The sequence below is a fragment of the Hippocampus bargibanti genome, linkage group LG02 (genome assembly GCF_051943395.1).
Source record: "Hippocampus bargibanti isolate YZ-2025 linkage group LG02, ASM5194339v1, whole genome shotgun sequence".
Taxonomy (NCBI): Eukaryota; Metazoa; Chordata; class Actinopteri; order Syngnathiformes; family Syngnathidae; genus Hippocampus; species Hippocampus bargibanti.
Genome location: NC_142735.1, coordinates 5,796,438 through 5,813,685, shown reverse-complemented (window position 1 = coordinate 5,813,685; position 17,248 = coordinate 5,796,438). Strand labels below are relative to the sequence as shown.

General features: G+C 40.2%; 1 protein-coding gene across 8 annotated transcripts in view; it reads right to left on the bottom strand.

Annotated features, from left to right (window-relative positions):
- diaph2 (diaphanous related formin 2) overlaps nt 1-17,248 on the bottom strand; it is a 371,573-nt gene that overhangs the window by 210,090 nt on the left and 144,235 nt on the right. For all 8 annotated transcript variants that reach the window (XM_089022057.1, XM_089022075.1, XM_089022097.1 and 5 more), the window contains 2 exons: nt 15,566-15,940; nt 12,400-12,514 (listed from right to left, as the gene is read on the bottom strand). In XM_089022057.1, coding sequence (XP_088878183.1) covers nt 12,400-12,514; nt 15,566-15,940 — 490 coding nt within the window. The remainder of the gene's footprint in view (nt 1-12,399; nt 12,515-15,565; nt 15,941-17,248) is intronic.

Here is a 17,248-nt window from a genome sequence, read left to right as displayed (position 1 = left end):
CCTGTTTGATTTGTACACAGTGCTTAATTTCACGGTTTCATCGTGTTGGAAGGCCTTCAGCAACCAAGCGATTGGAGTACGACCCTCCATTGTTTCAGTAAAGCGTAGCCATCCGGAAAGTGGTGCCTTCCAAGCAGTATGGTGTAATGTAGCAACACAATGTTCTATTAGCCAGAAAAAAAGGTGGTATTCTCCCGTGAATTCACATTTATTATCAACAAAAACAGTGAATGTTCATGTTGCCCCTTGGTGGCAGAAGCAGGAAGCACTAACTCACTTTCTTTCTTCCAAATGACGCATTTATGAATTCAGAAATATCAGCTCTCAGGACAAAACATGACATTTTTGCCACTCCCATTACACAACAATAACATATAATTATGTTTGTCGCAATATTCTACAATATAAAAACAAAACAAAAGAAATATTGGTGCCTAAGTTGAGTGATTGTTTCACTGTACTGTACGCGTACAACTATATAGTATTTGGTTCCATTTCAAAATGTACAAAACAATTACAGCTAAAAAAAAACAATGTCCTCATGTGTAAATTTCAGTGAATCGCAGCAGCAAGCAATTGCTTTTATAATACCATCAGTGGTTTCCGGATTGATATCTACAAGCAAATTCATCATAAAAAGAACTAAGACGGTAGTACTTTCAACAATGATTAAACTTTGCAGCTTGTACGTACCAGCATTCATGACAAACCAATACTACTTGGGTGACTTAACCACGACTTGATCAAGCAAACTTGTCATCACCATGTTAGGCTATTGTTATCATGTCAGGCTTTTATGTGTAAGATCGCTGCTATTATAATCAAGATTAACTACTTTGCTGGCCTAAGTCCCCTCCCAAAGAAATTGTCAAGCTAGCACTGTAGCATGACCAGCTTAAAACAATACCAGAAAAAAAGATGACACGTCCAAAACAGTTTGTTGAACCGTGTCTAAAGGATCGCAAGATGGAGGGAGAAACGCACAAGGGATATTTATTTTTAAAGAGAAGGATTTTGATGACTGAATTAAAGTATCAGACGGGCAAGTAAATGCACACGGGGGGTGCGGATCTGGGAGGCTGTCGGCGGCAGGTATCAAAGGCAGCTAATATTAAGAGGGCTAAAGTTAAAGTGCACTGTGAAAGCCAGAATAGCTCTCATCTGAGAGGAGAAGATTAAAATCAGTGGGACATCACAGCAAAGCAATATGAAGCCAGAAGCCGGAATTAGAGCAAATATCTCGTCCCCTCACACACATACCCACATCCACACGCTATGTAACACAGGTGTCAAAGTCAAGGCCCGGGGACTAAATCTGGCCCGCCACATCAATTTTACCCGGCCCACGAAAGCAAATCAAGCATGTCAAGTGTCATGATGCTTGCTAAGGTCTGAACCAAAATTTCAAATTGTCGTATGTAAACTACAGAGGGGGAGGGAGCGAGGGTTGGATGGGTAGATGGACGGACGGGCGGATAGATAGATAGATAGATAGATAGATAGATAGATAGATAGATAGATAGATAGATAGATAGATAGATAGATAGATAGATAGATAGATAGATAGATAGATAGATAGATAGATAGATAGATAGATAGATAGTTTTGAGACAAATGTGCCCTGTCTGTGGCAGCAATTAATGGTCTTTTGTCCAAAATGGGGAAAATGCTATGATTTTTACTTGTTGGTTTGTATAAATGGGATGAACCGACAATCATCTTGAAATAACAAAGGGCAGTTAATCTGAACTCTTGTCATTAGTAATTGGAGTAAAGGTATTCAGTCATCAAAATAATTAAGCAAAGGAAATGGGGGCTATCGTTCTGTGACAATGGGAGACACTTGACAGCTTGAGTATGTGGAAAAATGACAATTGTGGGCACGTTTGTTGGGAACTGATGTCAAATAATGAGCTGGGAAGAAAGTGCTCATTTGTCATTAAAAGAAGCTGACATGATGGATACCGACATGTCCAAAAGAATTTAGTGCCTCTGACAAAATGACACAGGTCGGCTTATTTTTTATAATATCACTGCAATTAAACAACATAATTTTTATTAAACACGTGTCCCCATTGAGGTTCTTTGAAAGATTGTGCCAATCCCAATTCTTTCAACAAGAGTCACCTACTCAACACCTACAATCTCGGACACTGCCTCCTAATAACTCTGTTAAGATCATGCCCAATCCGGACACCGAATCAAAGGCACACGCAAAGCATGATACAAAACCCCCGCGATGCTCAGTAACCTCACTGGGGGTTTTCCACGAGAAGAAAGAAACCTATGACAGAAAATTAGAACATGTTTGCTCACAAATTGCCACACTTATAATCACTTAAAATGTATTTATCTTGTTGAAGCTTTATTTGTCACGCCTTGCTTAAGGTCTCCTTTTCAAGGTGGAAACAGAAGCGCTACCTGATTTGGGTAGGTGATAGAGAATAGACAGAATAGAAGTTATCATATTTAAAAGTTTCATGCTTAGAAGGCCCACAATGGAAGCGCAGAAAATCTGGGTTCAATCTGAGGTAAACAGACACAGCCTATTAAACTGTCATCTTCTCCCCCAACCTCACCAATTCCATCGTTACTGCCATTCTGGAAGGGTCATTACCGGGGATCTGCTGGTGATAGTCCTGCCGTTTTGTGTGTTTATAGTGGCAGGGGAGTGACTGTGAAGAGAAATGATTCCACATTCTACCACACATACATACACATGGGATGCAGACGGTTAATGCGGTAATCAGCGGGGGGTTGGCATACAGCAGCAAACTTAGATTTAAGGATTTATTACCAAGTCGAGCTAGAGTTTCAGGAAATCAGAGAAAACCACTTCGGAAAGTAAACTCCCTACTTGCATTCTAAGTTACCTAACTGTGTGGTGAGGGTCAAGACTATACAGTAAAGTCTCGTTACATCGATATTCAAGGGAGTCCGAAAAAATATCGATATAACCGGGACTATCGATATATCCGATCCTGCGCCGAACTGCATTAAACAAAAGCCGCCAAAAGATGGCAGCCAAGCGCCATATAAGAAACGGAGCTGGCCATTAGCTCCCTTTTTTTTGGGTGAGAGATGTTCCCCCAATGTTGCCTCAAAATGGCACATATAATTCTTTAATGATTGTAAATATGTATGCTTTAATCTTCAGAACTACAGTGTATTTGAAACATATTCATAACTGGATGTGTAACAAGAAAGCATATTATCCGAATCTGAAGCCATTGTTTGGATCACAAGCAATGCAAGACGTCTTGGCGTGAAGTCATTTTTATTTGCATTTGAATAAAAAGTGACATCGGCTGTCCTTTAATACACAGTATGGAATGTTAATAATTTTCAAAATCATCGCGCTTCAGCAGACAAAACAAGAAACATTGTTGCAAAAAACGATTGCATTCATATACAGTACAGTGGGCATGTACATAACACAACAGGGAAACTGCAACGCTTACATCTTACTGTATTATGTATACAATTTAAAAAAGTCATCAATCTTCTTCTGCTTCCCATTTTTACCTTTTAACACAAACACTTCAATCTCGTCTGCTACACACGAGCTAGCGTCTGAAAATGAAAATGGCTCTGCTACACGGGTGCTGGGCACGTAACCAAGTCACCTGACCAAGTCGACCAATGGCGCGACTGATGGCGTGACACGTAACCAAGACACGTGACCAAGTTGACCAATGGCGCGACCGATGGCGTGTCATGTGACAAAGTCACACGGCCAAGTCGACCAATAGCGCGACCGATGGCGGCTCATGTGACCAAGTCGACCAATGGCGCGACCGATGGCGGCTCACGTAACAAGACACGTGACCAAGTTGACCAATGGCGCGACGGATATATCGATATAAACAACAAAAATGGCCGGCGGGGGATGAAAAGGAGCACCGTAATAACCGGATTATCGTAATAACCGGGTATCGTACTAAACGGTACTAATTATACATAAAAAGACTAGAAATGTGCAAGGGAAATGAAAATAGTATCGTAATAAACGGTACTATCGATATAACCGATATCGATATAACGAGACTTTACTGTATATGTTATTGTTTATCCAAGACTCAAAGATAAACCTCTTCGCCGCTATGTCTGGACATTAGGGATATATATATAGGGCGGATACTACCAGTAAGACTTTAGTTCGCTGAAGAAACATCTTGGATAAGAAGCGAAACATCCGACACCTTCAAATAAAAAGTACAAATGACGGCTGAAGAAACCTTTTCATCGATATTATTATTATTATTATTATTATTATTATTATTATTATTATTATTATTATTATTATTGACCAATAGTCAGATAAAGCAAAACGCTATTCAATGCCAGGTATTTTTCACATTTTTCGCCTATTATAGAAGAGTCTAAAAATGGCTGACACTGAAATAGTTCCCTTTTGTGTATATCAATTTTCTGCTTATAATCAAAGTTTCACAAAAAAACATGCATTCAATAATTGATAACCGAGTGGAAAAGCAAAACAAAGTATTCTCTCTCAAAACATTCAGCAGTCGACTCCAGATGCATTCAAGACCACTCACACAGTAGGATGTTTCTAATAATCATTCATATTGACCCAAAGAGAAATGATGAGTGTGTGCGCACAATGTGGGGGGAGGGCATGCAGAGACATTTCATGATGTGTTTGCCGAATCAATAACCCCCAGTACAGATGTTTCATTAAAGCTGTGATGACTGATGACAATAAATCTGCTCGTGGGTTTGAGTATTGTTCATTCTCAGTGTTTTGTTCCTTGTGTTGAATGGTAACGTATTCAAAGCAGCATCAATTTCTTGGGATGCAAATGAGAAGAGTTCGACATAACAAATGCAGGTGTATTTTTCATTTTGAGATGGGTGTTTTCTTCATTGTACTTATTTTCAAGGCAGTTTATACGCACGTGCCAAAAAGTGGGTGGGAACAACTGCTTCAGTGATTGATTCTGCCAAAAGTGGGAAGCTCAGTATATATTTCACAACAGTCGAACATGTATTGCAAGCGAATGATTCCACCGAAATAGATGGAACACTGCGCATTTGCATTTGTTACAACGGAGCTTTGAGAGGCAAAAGAGGAGCCAGGAGCTCACGCCACACGCTCTTATGAAAGGCAAAGACTTTCATGCCTCTTCGTGCTGGCGAACATCGCATATCATTCTGCCGTTGCTACCCCCAACCACAACAATCCATACGTTCCTGCAAATATTTTTAGTCTGCTGTTGTTTTTCACTGGAGAGAGTATCAAGCCTGGAACGCAGATCTAAGCTCCCTGTTCATAAAGGTGCCGAGCTTGTGCTCAGACCTGTACTTATTTTCCTGCATGCCCACAAACAGTTTCCCTTCTGCCTCGTAATTTAGACCCACCTCAGTGAGGACCTTTGTGGCAACATGCATTTGGGTCTTGAATGAAACTGAATATGCATCATCTCGGAATGTAGGAGAATGCTGGACTACCACTCCCAGTTTCAAAAGAACATGTAAACATCAGGCCAGTAGGCCGGAGCCAAGATTCATGTGAGAGCTACCAGCAGTGAGGAAGACATGCGGACAATATGCCACCAGGTACTGTACACTGTTAAAAAAAATCAGAATAAAAAATAAAAAAATAAAAAAATAAAAATCGATGAAAAGGTTTATTCAGTCGTCAGCCGTACTTATTTGAAGGCGTTGAACGTTTCGCTCCATATCCGAAAAGCTTCGTGAGTGTACCGAAATCAGCTTTTCGGATGAGGACCGAAACGTCCGACACCTTTAAAGAAGTACAGATGATGGCTGAAGAGACCTTTTCATCGATGACCACTCCTGTAGGACTGAGAGTTTACACATACATATCCAAATAAAAAGTTGGATAAAGTTAGAATTTAGGCAAATAGAGTTTACAAAATGGATGTTCCATGTGTTGGTCCCACCTAACAACCCAAAGGGGAAAGAAACTGAAAAAAAACTTGCTTTATTGTGCTAACATCGTTGCCATGAATGTCAATCAATCATATTTTTAAGTTATCCCAACTTTCATGCTGTTTTACTTGCGAATAAAAGAAAGTTGTGTTTATCAGAGTGACTTTATAACCCACATCTGTTGTCACTTCATGTGGCACCCAACTAATCGGGTCTGAGTGAATAGTGCTCTCGCTGCCAAGTCGTGCAATCTATCACTGGCTTCACTTTCAAAATGTCGTGAATAAACAGCACAACCTTATTAACACTGAATGTTTGATCACATTGGTTTGTGACACTCAAAAATGAAAGGATTTATCATTGCCACACATAATCAGGTAATTGTTGGAATGTGTGCTGTAAACTAAAGAGATATAAACCTAAACACAACAATGAATGAACTACATGAGGCTGTCTGCAAGCACAGCTGTTTAGTGTCTGAGAAATTTACAGCTATGTGGGAGCGGATTAATGATGTTTGCAAGATGAGAGGGGAGAATAAAAACAGTCTGGTGGTAGCACTGTGTGGGTGGGGCTTAATGATGAGATGAAATACCCAAACATGGCAAGGAAAGAAGAGGCAGCAAAGACATTGGTAACCTATGACATAGAAATCTATGCCAACGGCTTAAGTTTAGCTGATTGACACTCGCGCAAATCATGAAGGGCCTTCTGCAAGTCCGGCAAACCAAAGTGAGTATTTCAAGCAGGTGAGAAGACATCTGACAAGGGCAGTCTCGTCCCCCATGAATTATGCATCAAAGGTGAAAGGAGGAAAGGATGAAGTGTGCCTCGCAACATCAACGAGCCCCCATAATGAAGGCTTAAAGTCTGACGGAATGCATTATGGCTACAACCTGACTGGCGCGCCTAAAAGCTGGTATGTAATCAATGCTCATTATTGCCAAAGACGTGTAATGAATACACGAGGTGTAATGCGGGGGGATTTCAGTTTCAATCTGGCACAACATTGTATAAGGGAACCCTGTCCATCAGCCGTTGAAGTGAGGCAACAGAGGAAACATTTTGAGTTTGCCAAATTGACCGCCATTCATCTTATTCCAAATTGAAGTGCAAAAGTTCCAGCTGAATGGATTGTCTGTCAAATGCAGCGGACCACGGCAACACACATTCAATCCTGGACTGAATCTGATTTGATCCCGAGAGCGGCACAAAGGCAAAACCCACTGATTGATAAAGCCAAGACGAGCTGGAATGAAGAAGAAGAGTTTTTACGAAGAAATACAATGTACACGAGGGAGTAAAGGAGCATTAAAAAGAGAGAGAAAGCGAGAATAACAAACTCTTTCAGGAAGACACAGATAGGGTTTTCTCAAAGGACCATTTCATGTGTTGCACAAAGGTTGAAAAGATGAGAGCAAATAGAGATGAAGGGCTCACATAATGTATCGTGGGTCGGCAGTCACAATTGTTCCATTTCGGAGTATTCGATGGTGTCAAAGGTGACAAAAAAACAATAATAATGAATACGACTGATTCCCACAACTTACTAATAGAGAAAAGCTTGGTTCAGTCCACTAAGCAATTCAAAGCATCAAAAACACAAAACAAAAAGCCCTCATTGATATATTCACAATTTGTTCTATTATATCAACTCAATCTACGGCCAGACGTGCAAAAATGTGTCCACTGCAGTGCCAAGATTTTTTTCATTGGAACTCGAATTCCAGCACTCGCTGAATATTGAGTTTTAGGACGACGTTAACATTCAATGCAGCGTAAGAAACCTTAGACTCTCTTCTTTCATCAGAAAAATAGATTTATTTCCTAAATTATATGGGTATGGAGCTATATGACCTTGAAATGTGGGCAGCTTTCAAAAATACAATTCAATACAGACATATTGGTTTATATAGCGCTGACAAAGCCCTGACATGGGAATCAGAAATATATTTATCTAATAATCAGAGATATTCTAATAAATAAAGATAATTCTAATAAAAATGTCAGCTGTATCATGTAAATGTGCGAAACAGTTTCATAAAAAAAACTGTACATAGTGCAAAAAAGGGAACTGCTACCCCCTTGTGTAAGGGAAAAAAAAATAATTCCCAGACATCTGGCTAGTGCTTTATCGGCACCCAAGCAAGAAAAAAAACTAATTCGTGAATGGCCCTCTACGTCATATTTTCAATTCCCGAATACATTTGGGAATGGCAGTGAATGACTTAAAAGTAGGAAGGCATTCACCTATTGGCATTAACTCGAAAGATTAAGGGAATTCCAGATAATCTGGGACCCCAATGACGTTACCATAGGAGAAGGATGGACAGTCAGCAATATTGCTTCTTCACTGATTATGCAACTAGCATGAGTCTGTGTATTTCACAAATTTGCTTGCAACAAAAGTAACATGAAACAAATGTAACATTTCAATAAAAATGTACATGTGTTTATGAGTCCTTGAATGACATGGTATATGCAATATATATAAAAAAACGGGATTAAATAGAAAAATGAAATACATAAAAAAGTGAGGTGTGCAATTCTACTCAGCCCCTCTTGTGAAATTTCCCCAACGGCCAGTTTATTTCAAGGCTGTTTCTGGCCTTCTCATTTATGTTCACTTTTATGTATTGAATGTTTTGTTTAAATGTTCTATAAAAAAAAACTGAGTGAAACAAATTTCTTATGTTTCATACAAATTAAATACATAAATACATGAATAAATACATAAATAAATACAGAAATAACAAAATCACCCCCCGAAAAACGTATATTTACCATTGTATTGGGTTTAAAGTAACAGTATGTCAAAACAGCAGCAAACTACTTGATGTTAATCAATTATGAGAGAGCAAATGTTCGGTTGTTTGTCAAATACCGTACTTAGAATCTTATTGTGAGCTCACATCGTCTTAATTTTCCTTTGACCTTGAACAGGCTAGGATGGAGAGAAAAGTGATGGCTGGATCTAATTGCACCATTAGATAATTAATATGAATGTGACTCACAAATTATATATTTTTCCCCCCGCACATTGATTTTGGAAAGTTTAGAAGGGAAGAAAATGATCAATTGCAATTTAGCTTGTCTGACAATCGGATCAGTTCCACTTCTTGAAAGTGAGACAAAAATAAATGTTTTTTTTTTTCGTTATTTTCTAGACTTTTTGCAAAATAAAGATGCTAAAAATTCTGGATTGCCATTGTGTTGTTTCATTCCTTTGTATTGTAACCCTGAGAAATGTGTCTTCAACAGATGCTTTCATGCACCATTTACGGAGGCCAGCTCTGCAGGGAATGCATTTCCACCTGCTTGCCTGAGCCTCCGTGATACACAGACAGACATTGGGCATGAAGAACTACCTCTAAGATCACACATTTTTTTTCCTTTTTTTTAACATGAATTTTTATTCCAATGTAAAATTGAATCCAACAGTGAAGTCTGCTTTTAAACTTGAATCAGCAGAAATACGATGGCTTGCAAGAGGCTGAGGTTACAAAAGGAGCCCTGTATGCCACACATCATGACACCTTTTCAGGATTTTGCACACAAAGCCACCCTGGCTGGCTCCACCGCCCCTTGAGTGGGCTCCCTTATCAAACATTAAACAGCATTTTTTTTCATTCATGCCAAAATTATGTTCTGTTTTAACAATTCTGGCATGAAGGCTGATGCAAGGAAGTTGCTGCAGGGATAATTGATAGGGATCCAGCAAAGAGTAATGTGCAGTATTGTAAATTCTTACTCTGAAAATGGAATAATGTCGATATATGGATCGTTTTTAAGACATATGGGGAAGAAGAGGATTTTAATAAATATCACATGAGATAATTTGAAGCAAAATTGAAATGAAGATTTCATGTTGAGCTGTAGTCTGAATTCGCCAATCATTCCCTTGTCTTATTTTTGCTTTTGTTGTTGTTGTTTTTGCTATGAAGCATGGCAAAGAATTGAGGAAACAGACTACAATAAATTAGGTCAATAATATCAATCAATAATTTGCGGGCCGCTGGCTCCCTGCTGTCTCGGGGCAAGAGTCGGGTTACACCGTGAACAGGTTCCCAGCGTATCAGCTTTGGGTGAAAAGCTGAGTGCTGTGACAAAGTTGTTGGTGTCTATTATTCACTCCTCACTGTCCACTGGAATTGTTCCTGTCCCTCTTAAAACCGCAGCTGTAACACCAATCCTGAAAAAACTTGGTTCAGATCCCAATGATTTCAATAACCTACGTCCAATTTCGCATCTTCCATTTATCGCTAAAATTCTCGAAAAAACCGTCGCCTGTCAACTCCACTCTCACCTCACTCACAATAACCTCTACAATTTCAGTCTGGTTTCCGTCCCCGCCACAGCACTGAATCAGCCCTCATAAAAATCACGAACGACCTTCTCATAGCAGCAGATACCGGCTCCCTCTCTATTCTCATCCTTCTTGATTTATCTGCGGCCTTTGACACCATTTCTCACCCCATCCTGCTCAACCGACTCTCCACTCTAGGCGTGACACACACCCCACTCAGTTGGTTTCACTCCTACCTCACTGGCCGCTCACAGTTTATCCAAATTACCTCATTCACTTCACGGTCCTCCCCTGTGTCTTCTGGTGTGCCCCAAGGTTCTGTCCTGGGGCCCCTTCTCTTTATTATATACCTTCTTCCCCTTGGTGATATCTTCCGCAAATTTGGAATTCATTTTCACTGCTTCGCGGATGACACCCAGCTCTACCTCTCCAGTAAACCCGACGCCTCTCTTCCACCTGCATCCCTTACACTTTGCCTCTCAGAAATCAAATCCTGGTTTTCTCATAACTTTCTCAAACTAAACAGCGAAAAAACTGAACTTCTCCTTGTCGGTACAAAATCCACCCTTCACAAAGCTAACAGTTTCTCTCTCACCATTGACAATTCTACCGTGTCCCCCGCCCTTCAGGTTAAGAGCCTGGGTGTCATCCTTGATAGCACACTATCTTTTCACTCCCACATAAATAACATAACCCGGTCTGCATATTTTCACCTCCGCAATATCAATCGTCTCCGTCCCTCTCTCACCCCTCACACCACTGCTATCCTCGTCCACAGTCTCGTCACCTCCCGTATCGATTATTGTAATTCACTTCTTTTCGGGGTCAATCAAAAATGTCTCCATAAACTCCAACTAGTCCAAAATTCCTAAGCCCGGATCATCACAAAAAACCCCTCATTTCACCACATCACTCCTGTCCTCCAACAGCTCCACTGGCTCCCTGTTAAACTCCGTATTGAATTCAAGATACTTCTGTTTACATTTAAAGCCATCCATAACCTTGCCCCCCCCCCCCTATCTGTCTGACCTAATTCAAATCTCCGTTCCTACTCGGGCCATCAGATCCTCTTCCTCCCTCCACCTCTACACGCCCTCTGTCCGTCTCACAACGATGGGGTGCAGAGCTTTCAGCCGCTCCGCTCCTAAACTCTGGAACTCACTTCCACCCAACATCCGCAACATTGACTCCCTTCCTACTTTCAAATCTCACCTGAAAACCCACCTCTTTAAACTTGCTTACATGGTCTAATTTATTATGCTATTTTATTATTTATTGCTGTATGCATGATTTTACTGTTTTGTGTGTTGTCTTTGTTGTAAAGTGTCCTTGAGTGTTCAGAAAGGCGCTTGTAAATTAAATGTATTATTATTATTATTAAAAAGACGTTGAGTCAATGGCTAGATGAAATGAGCCATTCTTTATCCGTCTCCCATTGGAGAAATTCCCAATTCACAGCGGCAAAGTAATGAAAAGGAAGAGGGTTGAAGGATTGGGTATAGCCTGACAGAGCTGACATTTGACTGCTCGGCACTTGACAGGTCTTGAACTTCTGTCTCCACCGGTGCTAGAATTAGCATGGTGGACTACACAAACAAACACTGTCAAACCGGGGGCTCTCACACCAAGTCACCATGAAAGTCAAGTTCTTCCACATGCACGACTCCATACATACAGTAAATCTAACCTATTTGGACATTTTTATTAGCCATTTTTTTATCTGAAAGTTAGCAAGCTTCGGTGAAAAAATACGTATTAGAAGAGCACATGTCTCACAGCAGGGAAAAAAAAACATCAATAGACGATTGGCTTGCTGGACTCAAAAAGGCAAGAAACAAACCAAACATAGCACTTCTCGGGTCAAACATCCCTTTTGTCTGCCCACACAGAATGTTGATGGTAAAAATGCTCCTCAAAGATTGAGCGCACAAATAAGGCACACATTGAAAGAAAAAAATATGTGAAAACCCTTCAGCAAGAGCATTGCTAACTTTAATTGGCACAATTATGAGAATTAAGGGCAAGCTGGCTGTTGTAATTAATATTTCAGGGGGACGTGTCATGGGATTAAAGTGGCTAGACAGAGAAGCTAAATGAAGTGCACGAACAGATTAATTAATCAAGCAGGGCCATGTACGGGGAGAAATGAAAAGGTGAGACAGCGCCTCCTGTCTTACCTTTGCTCTGTGACGAGAAACAGTGGGAGAGCTGAACAAACAGGTCGGGATTCTCAAACTTCTCCTCTTTCACTTTGATCCAGATGCAATTCTCTGCCATTTCCTGCGGCACTATCTGAAGTCACACAAGGATTCCATTATCAGCCCAATCAGAGAGCACATAAAAGTGCCACTCCCAAAAAAAAAAGTCTTCCTGGATAGTATGTGTGTAGTATGTTTTCGCTCTGCGTGCATATGCGCCCACGCAAAGTCCTTATTTTTTGACTGGAGTCACTTTGAAAGAACAAACGACCAGTGGCTATATACGATTGCGTATTTAAAGTATGCGCCCATGGCCAATCGGGTGTACTTGACACGATCGAAGATGAAATGAGCATGTGCAGATGCCCCAATTTGCTTGAATAGATGCTCCCCAATTTATGAATGAGATATGTTCGTTCGTAAGGTGAATTTGTTTGTAAGTTGCTTCAGCGCTATATTTTGTATGGAATGTATATTTAAGGCTTATGTAAATATTTTTGAGGTTTATATAAGTATGTTTAAGGCTTGTATAAATAACCTTTATTGGTTTGTTCTGAAAAACATTTAGTAGAATATATGCTCTATAAAGATATGTACATGTACAACTGGAAGAGATTTTGCCTCAAGCGAAATCTGGAGTAAAATGAGAGCATATTTATGGAAACTTTTTTTTTCTTTTTGTGGAACAAATCACAAAGTGAATGCAAAATCTGCATTATTAAATAAACCACATTTCTTTTAAAGCACCTTCCCCCAAAAATGTCCCAATAAGAATAGAAAAATAATTGTTACAATTCTGCATCAGAGGTGCATACATCAGCTCAATAAACACAGATACCTAATCAGCACCATTTACCTTATTACAAATCATTTTTTGAAATGTGTTCTGAATGTAAGAATGAAAAAAGCCAGTCATATCAGAACCAAAACAAGCACAGTCCCCTTATTTCAAAGTATTTTATCTTGTTCTTTTGCTGTGTATGTGCCAACGATATGCTTGAACTATTCTTGAAAATATGGTGTGGCAATATTGATGGAAATAGAAGTTTGGGAGAGGAAAAAAGATGTTAATTTCTGATGTCAGCAACTTTGTTTTTTTTAACAATGAATTCTACACATGGGCCAGACTATCCAACATTATATGCAGAGCGATGATAGGTTAATTGCCTTGAACTTACTATCCGCGAAGTTGTTTGATTCGTGCCCTGGCACGACAAACTGGATGGAACAGCGATGAAAAATAACTACAACCTTATCCAACTAATTCACATTTGCCGCCGGCACCCGTGCACTTCAAATCTATAAAGGCAGGAGACTGTTTTGACTGTCAAAACAATAGATTGTTTGTCCTCTGGTGCTTATGAATTTCATTTGCATCACCAAACCACTCTTACTGCAAAACAAAGGTATTTTTCAATGCACACCACAATTCCTGAATATGAACTAATCACAGTGACACGGCCATAAATATATCTAACTTTATACATAAAATTAAGCTGAGAAGGCAAAATGGCAAATGTTCGAGTGCTGACATCATAAAAAATCCGCTTGTTAGTGTGTGTATAGGAATCCAAAATACATTTGCATATATGGCTTTTTTAAAAAGGTCAATTTCAGTATGACAGATTGCAGCATTGGCCTGAAGTTAAAAATGTAGAGTTCGCTGCAGGGGAAAGTACAATGGCACAGAATAATAAAAAAAAGCAGTCCATTAATTAACATTCATCAAACATTAAATAAGTGGTTATTCCGATGTAGTAGAACTGTTTTGATTTAGTTATGATCCACGAGTACCTCATGCACTGGTGAAAAGGAAACAGATCCTCTCCTCTTTCATCTATAACTGCTTCATAAAACAAAGAGGGTGCCGAAAAGTGCTTAAGGTTGAAAAACTGTGATACTCATAAAGGTTATCTTATCTTATCAACATGTTCCATTCTGAGGGTGTCTGAGGGGAAAGGATTGTTCACTTTGGGATCCGTGCAACCGCTTCTTGGGTGCTGACTCCTTGGAAGGCTTTAGAAAAGATCTGTTTTTTTAAATTTTGAATGTGCTATTAAATAAAATGACCTCACTCGTGGCACAATGTTTTTTTGCATTGTAACTGCGAAGGTTATCCGCAATCTGCTCGGAAATGCTGGTGGTATCTATTTCACTTTGAGCCCTCAAGATTTCTATAGGACATAATGGCATTCCAATATGCAGTTTAAGTGCCCCGTGATATAGTAAAATAATAAAAAGAAAACAAGGTGCAGGTGTTAATTTCAATCAGGGTTGCATTTTAACGTTCACCATTTAAATTAAAAAGAACTAAATTGACAATGTTGATGACATTTTAAGGATGTGTGCTCAATGGCACATTTCCGCCCATGCCAGGGCAGTTACGACTCTTCACATGAAGACCAACCAAAGCTTACTTTTGAATGTGCATTCTATCGTTGTATTTATTGTTGATGAAAACTCCTCTGGTGGCATTGCAAATAATCAGTGGCAGACCATCAAGGCCTGCAAAGCCTTCTCTGCTGACATAAAAATATCTGAATCAGGGACTGATGTTAATTATATTTTTTATGTGCATTGTATTGTATATTTTGTCCATGAATTCTTATTACATAATTCCAAATTGTCTTTCAGTTTCCTTTCATTACTTTTCCCCATGTCGTGCTGCTTCCAGACGTGTGTTTTCGTCTCAAAGCATTTAACCAATCACATTTCAGCCATCATTTGTTCCCAGGGACAGAAATCTACCTGTATTCCTTCACAATCAGTTCTGTGGTACATGTCGCCTCAAATGTGTCGATCAAACTGTTGCTCTAACCAATCAGATTTCGAGTTGGCAACCCAAAAAGGGTACCAGCGCCTTGTCGAAGGCGCTGATCAACATCAGTTTTCGCAAACTATGATTAGCTAGTCACTAGTCAGAGTTTTCGCAAACTATAAAAGTGTGTGCCACATCATGTTGCGCATTGCACTGCTGTATTTGATGTGAAAGGCTGATCATCACACTATATTTCCCCTTTATCACCCTTCTGTGATGTACTTGCGGCATTCCACGCAAAATAAATAAAATAAATAATGAAATAAACCAATTGCAAAAAGCCAAAGAAATAGTAAACCAAGGGTGTGGAGTTTGTTCTCAGCATACCTTGTTCCAGTTGACTCTCTTCATCACCGTGTCAGGCTTATAAACCTTCTTGGGCTGAAGTCCATATGGCAGTTTGAGGACAGGAATGGAAGGTGGTGGAGGAGGCCCACCCGGGCCCCCAAAGAAAGGCGGAGGGGGTGGAGGCCCGCAGCCGGGCGGCGGCGGTGGAGGTGGTGGTCCCCCACCCGGAGGAGGAGGCGGCGGCGGCGGTGGAGCACCGGCATGGCCAGGCAGAGGAGGCGGAGGCGGTGGAGGACACCCTCCCGGGAGAGGTGGCGGAGGGGGAGGAGGCGGAGGCATCGGAGTCGGTGCTGTGGCGCCTCCTGGTTGTGGTGGCGGAGGTGGTGCTCCAGGCACAGCTGGACCAGCTGCAATCTGTGAGGAGACATGGATTTGATTTTTTATTTTATTTATTTTGTAATCAAGATGCAAAGGAACTTTCTTTTACGTGGACCGCGGCTTTATGGTGTTGCCAAGAAGATTTAAAGACGAGTATATTTGTTTTCTTTGGGAAAGCGGAGGAGGTTTAAGCCCTGCTCGTGCAGCCTTAAAATTTGCAATTATTGGACCTCACTCCCGCAGCTGAGACTGAGAAGGGGTAACACAGTCCCTCAGCATGACTCCAATGACTTCTTTCACCACATAAACACTGCAAGTCTGAGTCAAAATGCCAATCTGAACCAAAAAATGCTAATTTGGCAATTATGGGTCGCCAAACACGGGCATGGTGTAACCTTATGAGACGTGTGCATTTCTAAAAGGAAAGACACCTCCAAAGCCACTTTGCTTAGAATGTGATTGGCATCCGCCATCCCTCCCCCAAACATGTTCGAATTCACCACAACATGTCTGATTGTTTATTAGGTCTAGAATAAGAGCTCCTCTCTGTGACAATACAGATTTGACGATTATGTGTCTGTCAATCTCAAACCCTCTGCGGCCCATTTCCTCTCTCTGTGCTGATATAAGGAAATTGAAGGAAATTAACTGCTAAATTAAGAGTGTGGTTGCTTTCCATATTGATGGCAAGCTTATATGAAAGGGGTTTGGATTCATACTGTCGACTCAATGAGGAGGTGAGCGTGGCAGGTAATTAACATAGCTGAATGCTATGTGATTAAATACTGTTTCCCAATCCCATATCTGTCCAATCACCTGCAAGGTGATTACATATGAAAATTGCACTCAACAAGCAGGAAATGTGAGGGGGTAAAAACATCACAGCTCGTTTGATAGTCTATTGATATCTGCAGAAACAAAAGGTTCGGAGGTCCTGTCAAATGAAGTTAAAAACAGGCTAATGTTTGAATCTGCAGTACAAGAAAGCACTCTCAGTTCTCACAGATGGATTGGCTGTTCTCTTAATTGATTGTATTAAGTCTGTGACTTAAAAGTACCCATAATTCCAATAATAATCAATAGATTACTGGCTAAACATATTTCGTGTTTGGCTTCCATATAAACTTTACTGATGCGGTTTCGGAATGAAGTTGTCCCATAAACCAGAGATCCTTTAATGTGATCGGATTACCGTCAGAATTCTTGGCAAAATATTGCTTCTATGAGAATGTTAATGTGACTTTTTTTCACATCCATGTCATTTTCTGAAATCATATGCATTGCCAGATGTGCAAAAATGTGTCCACTCCATTGCCAGGGTTTTTGTCATTGTCACTCGAATTC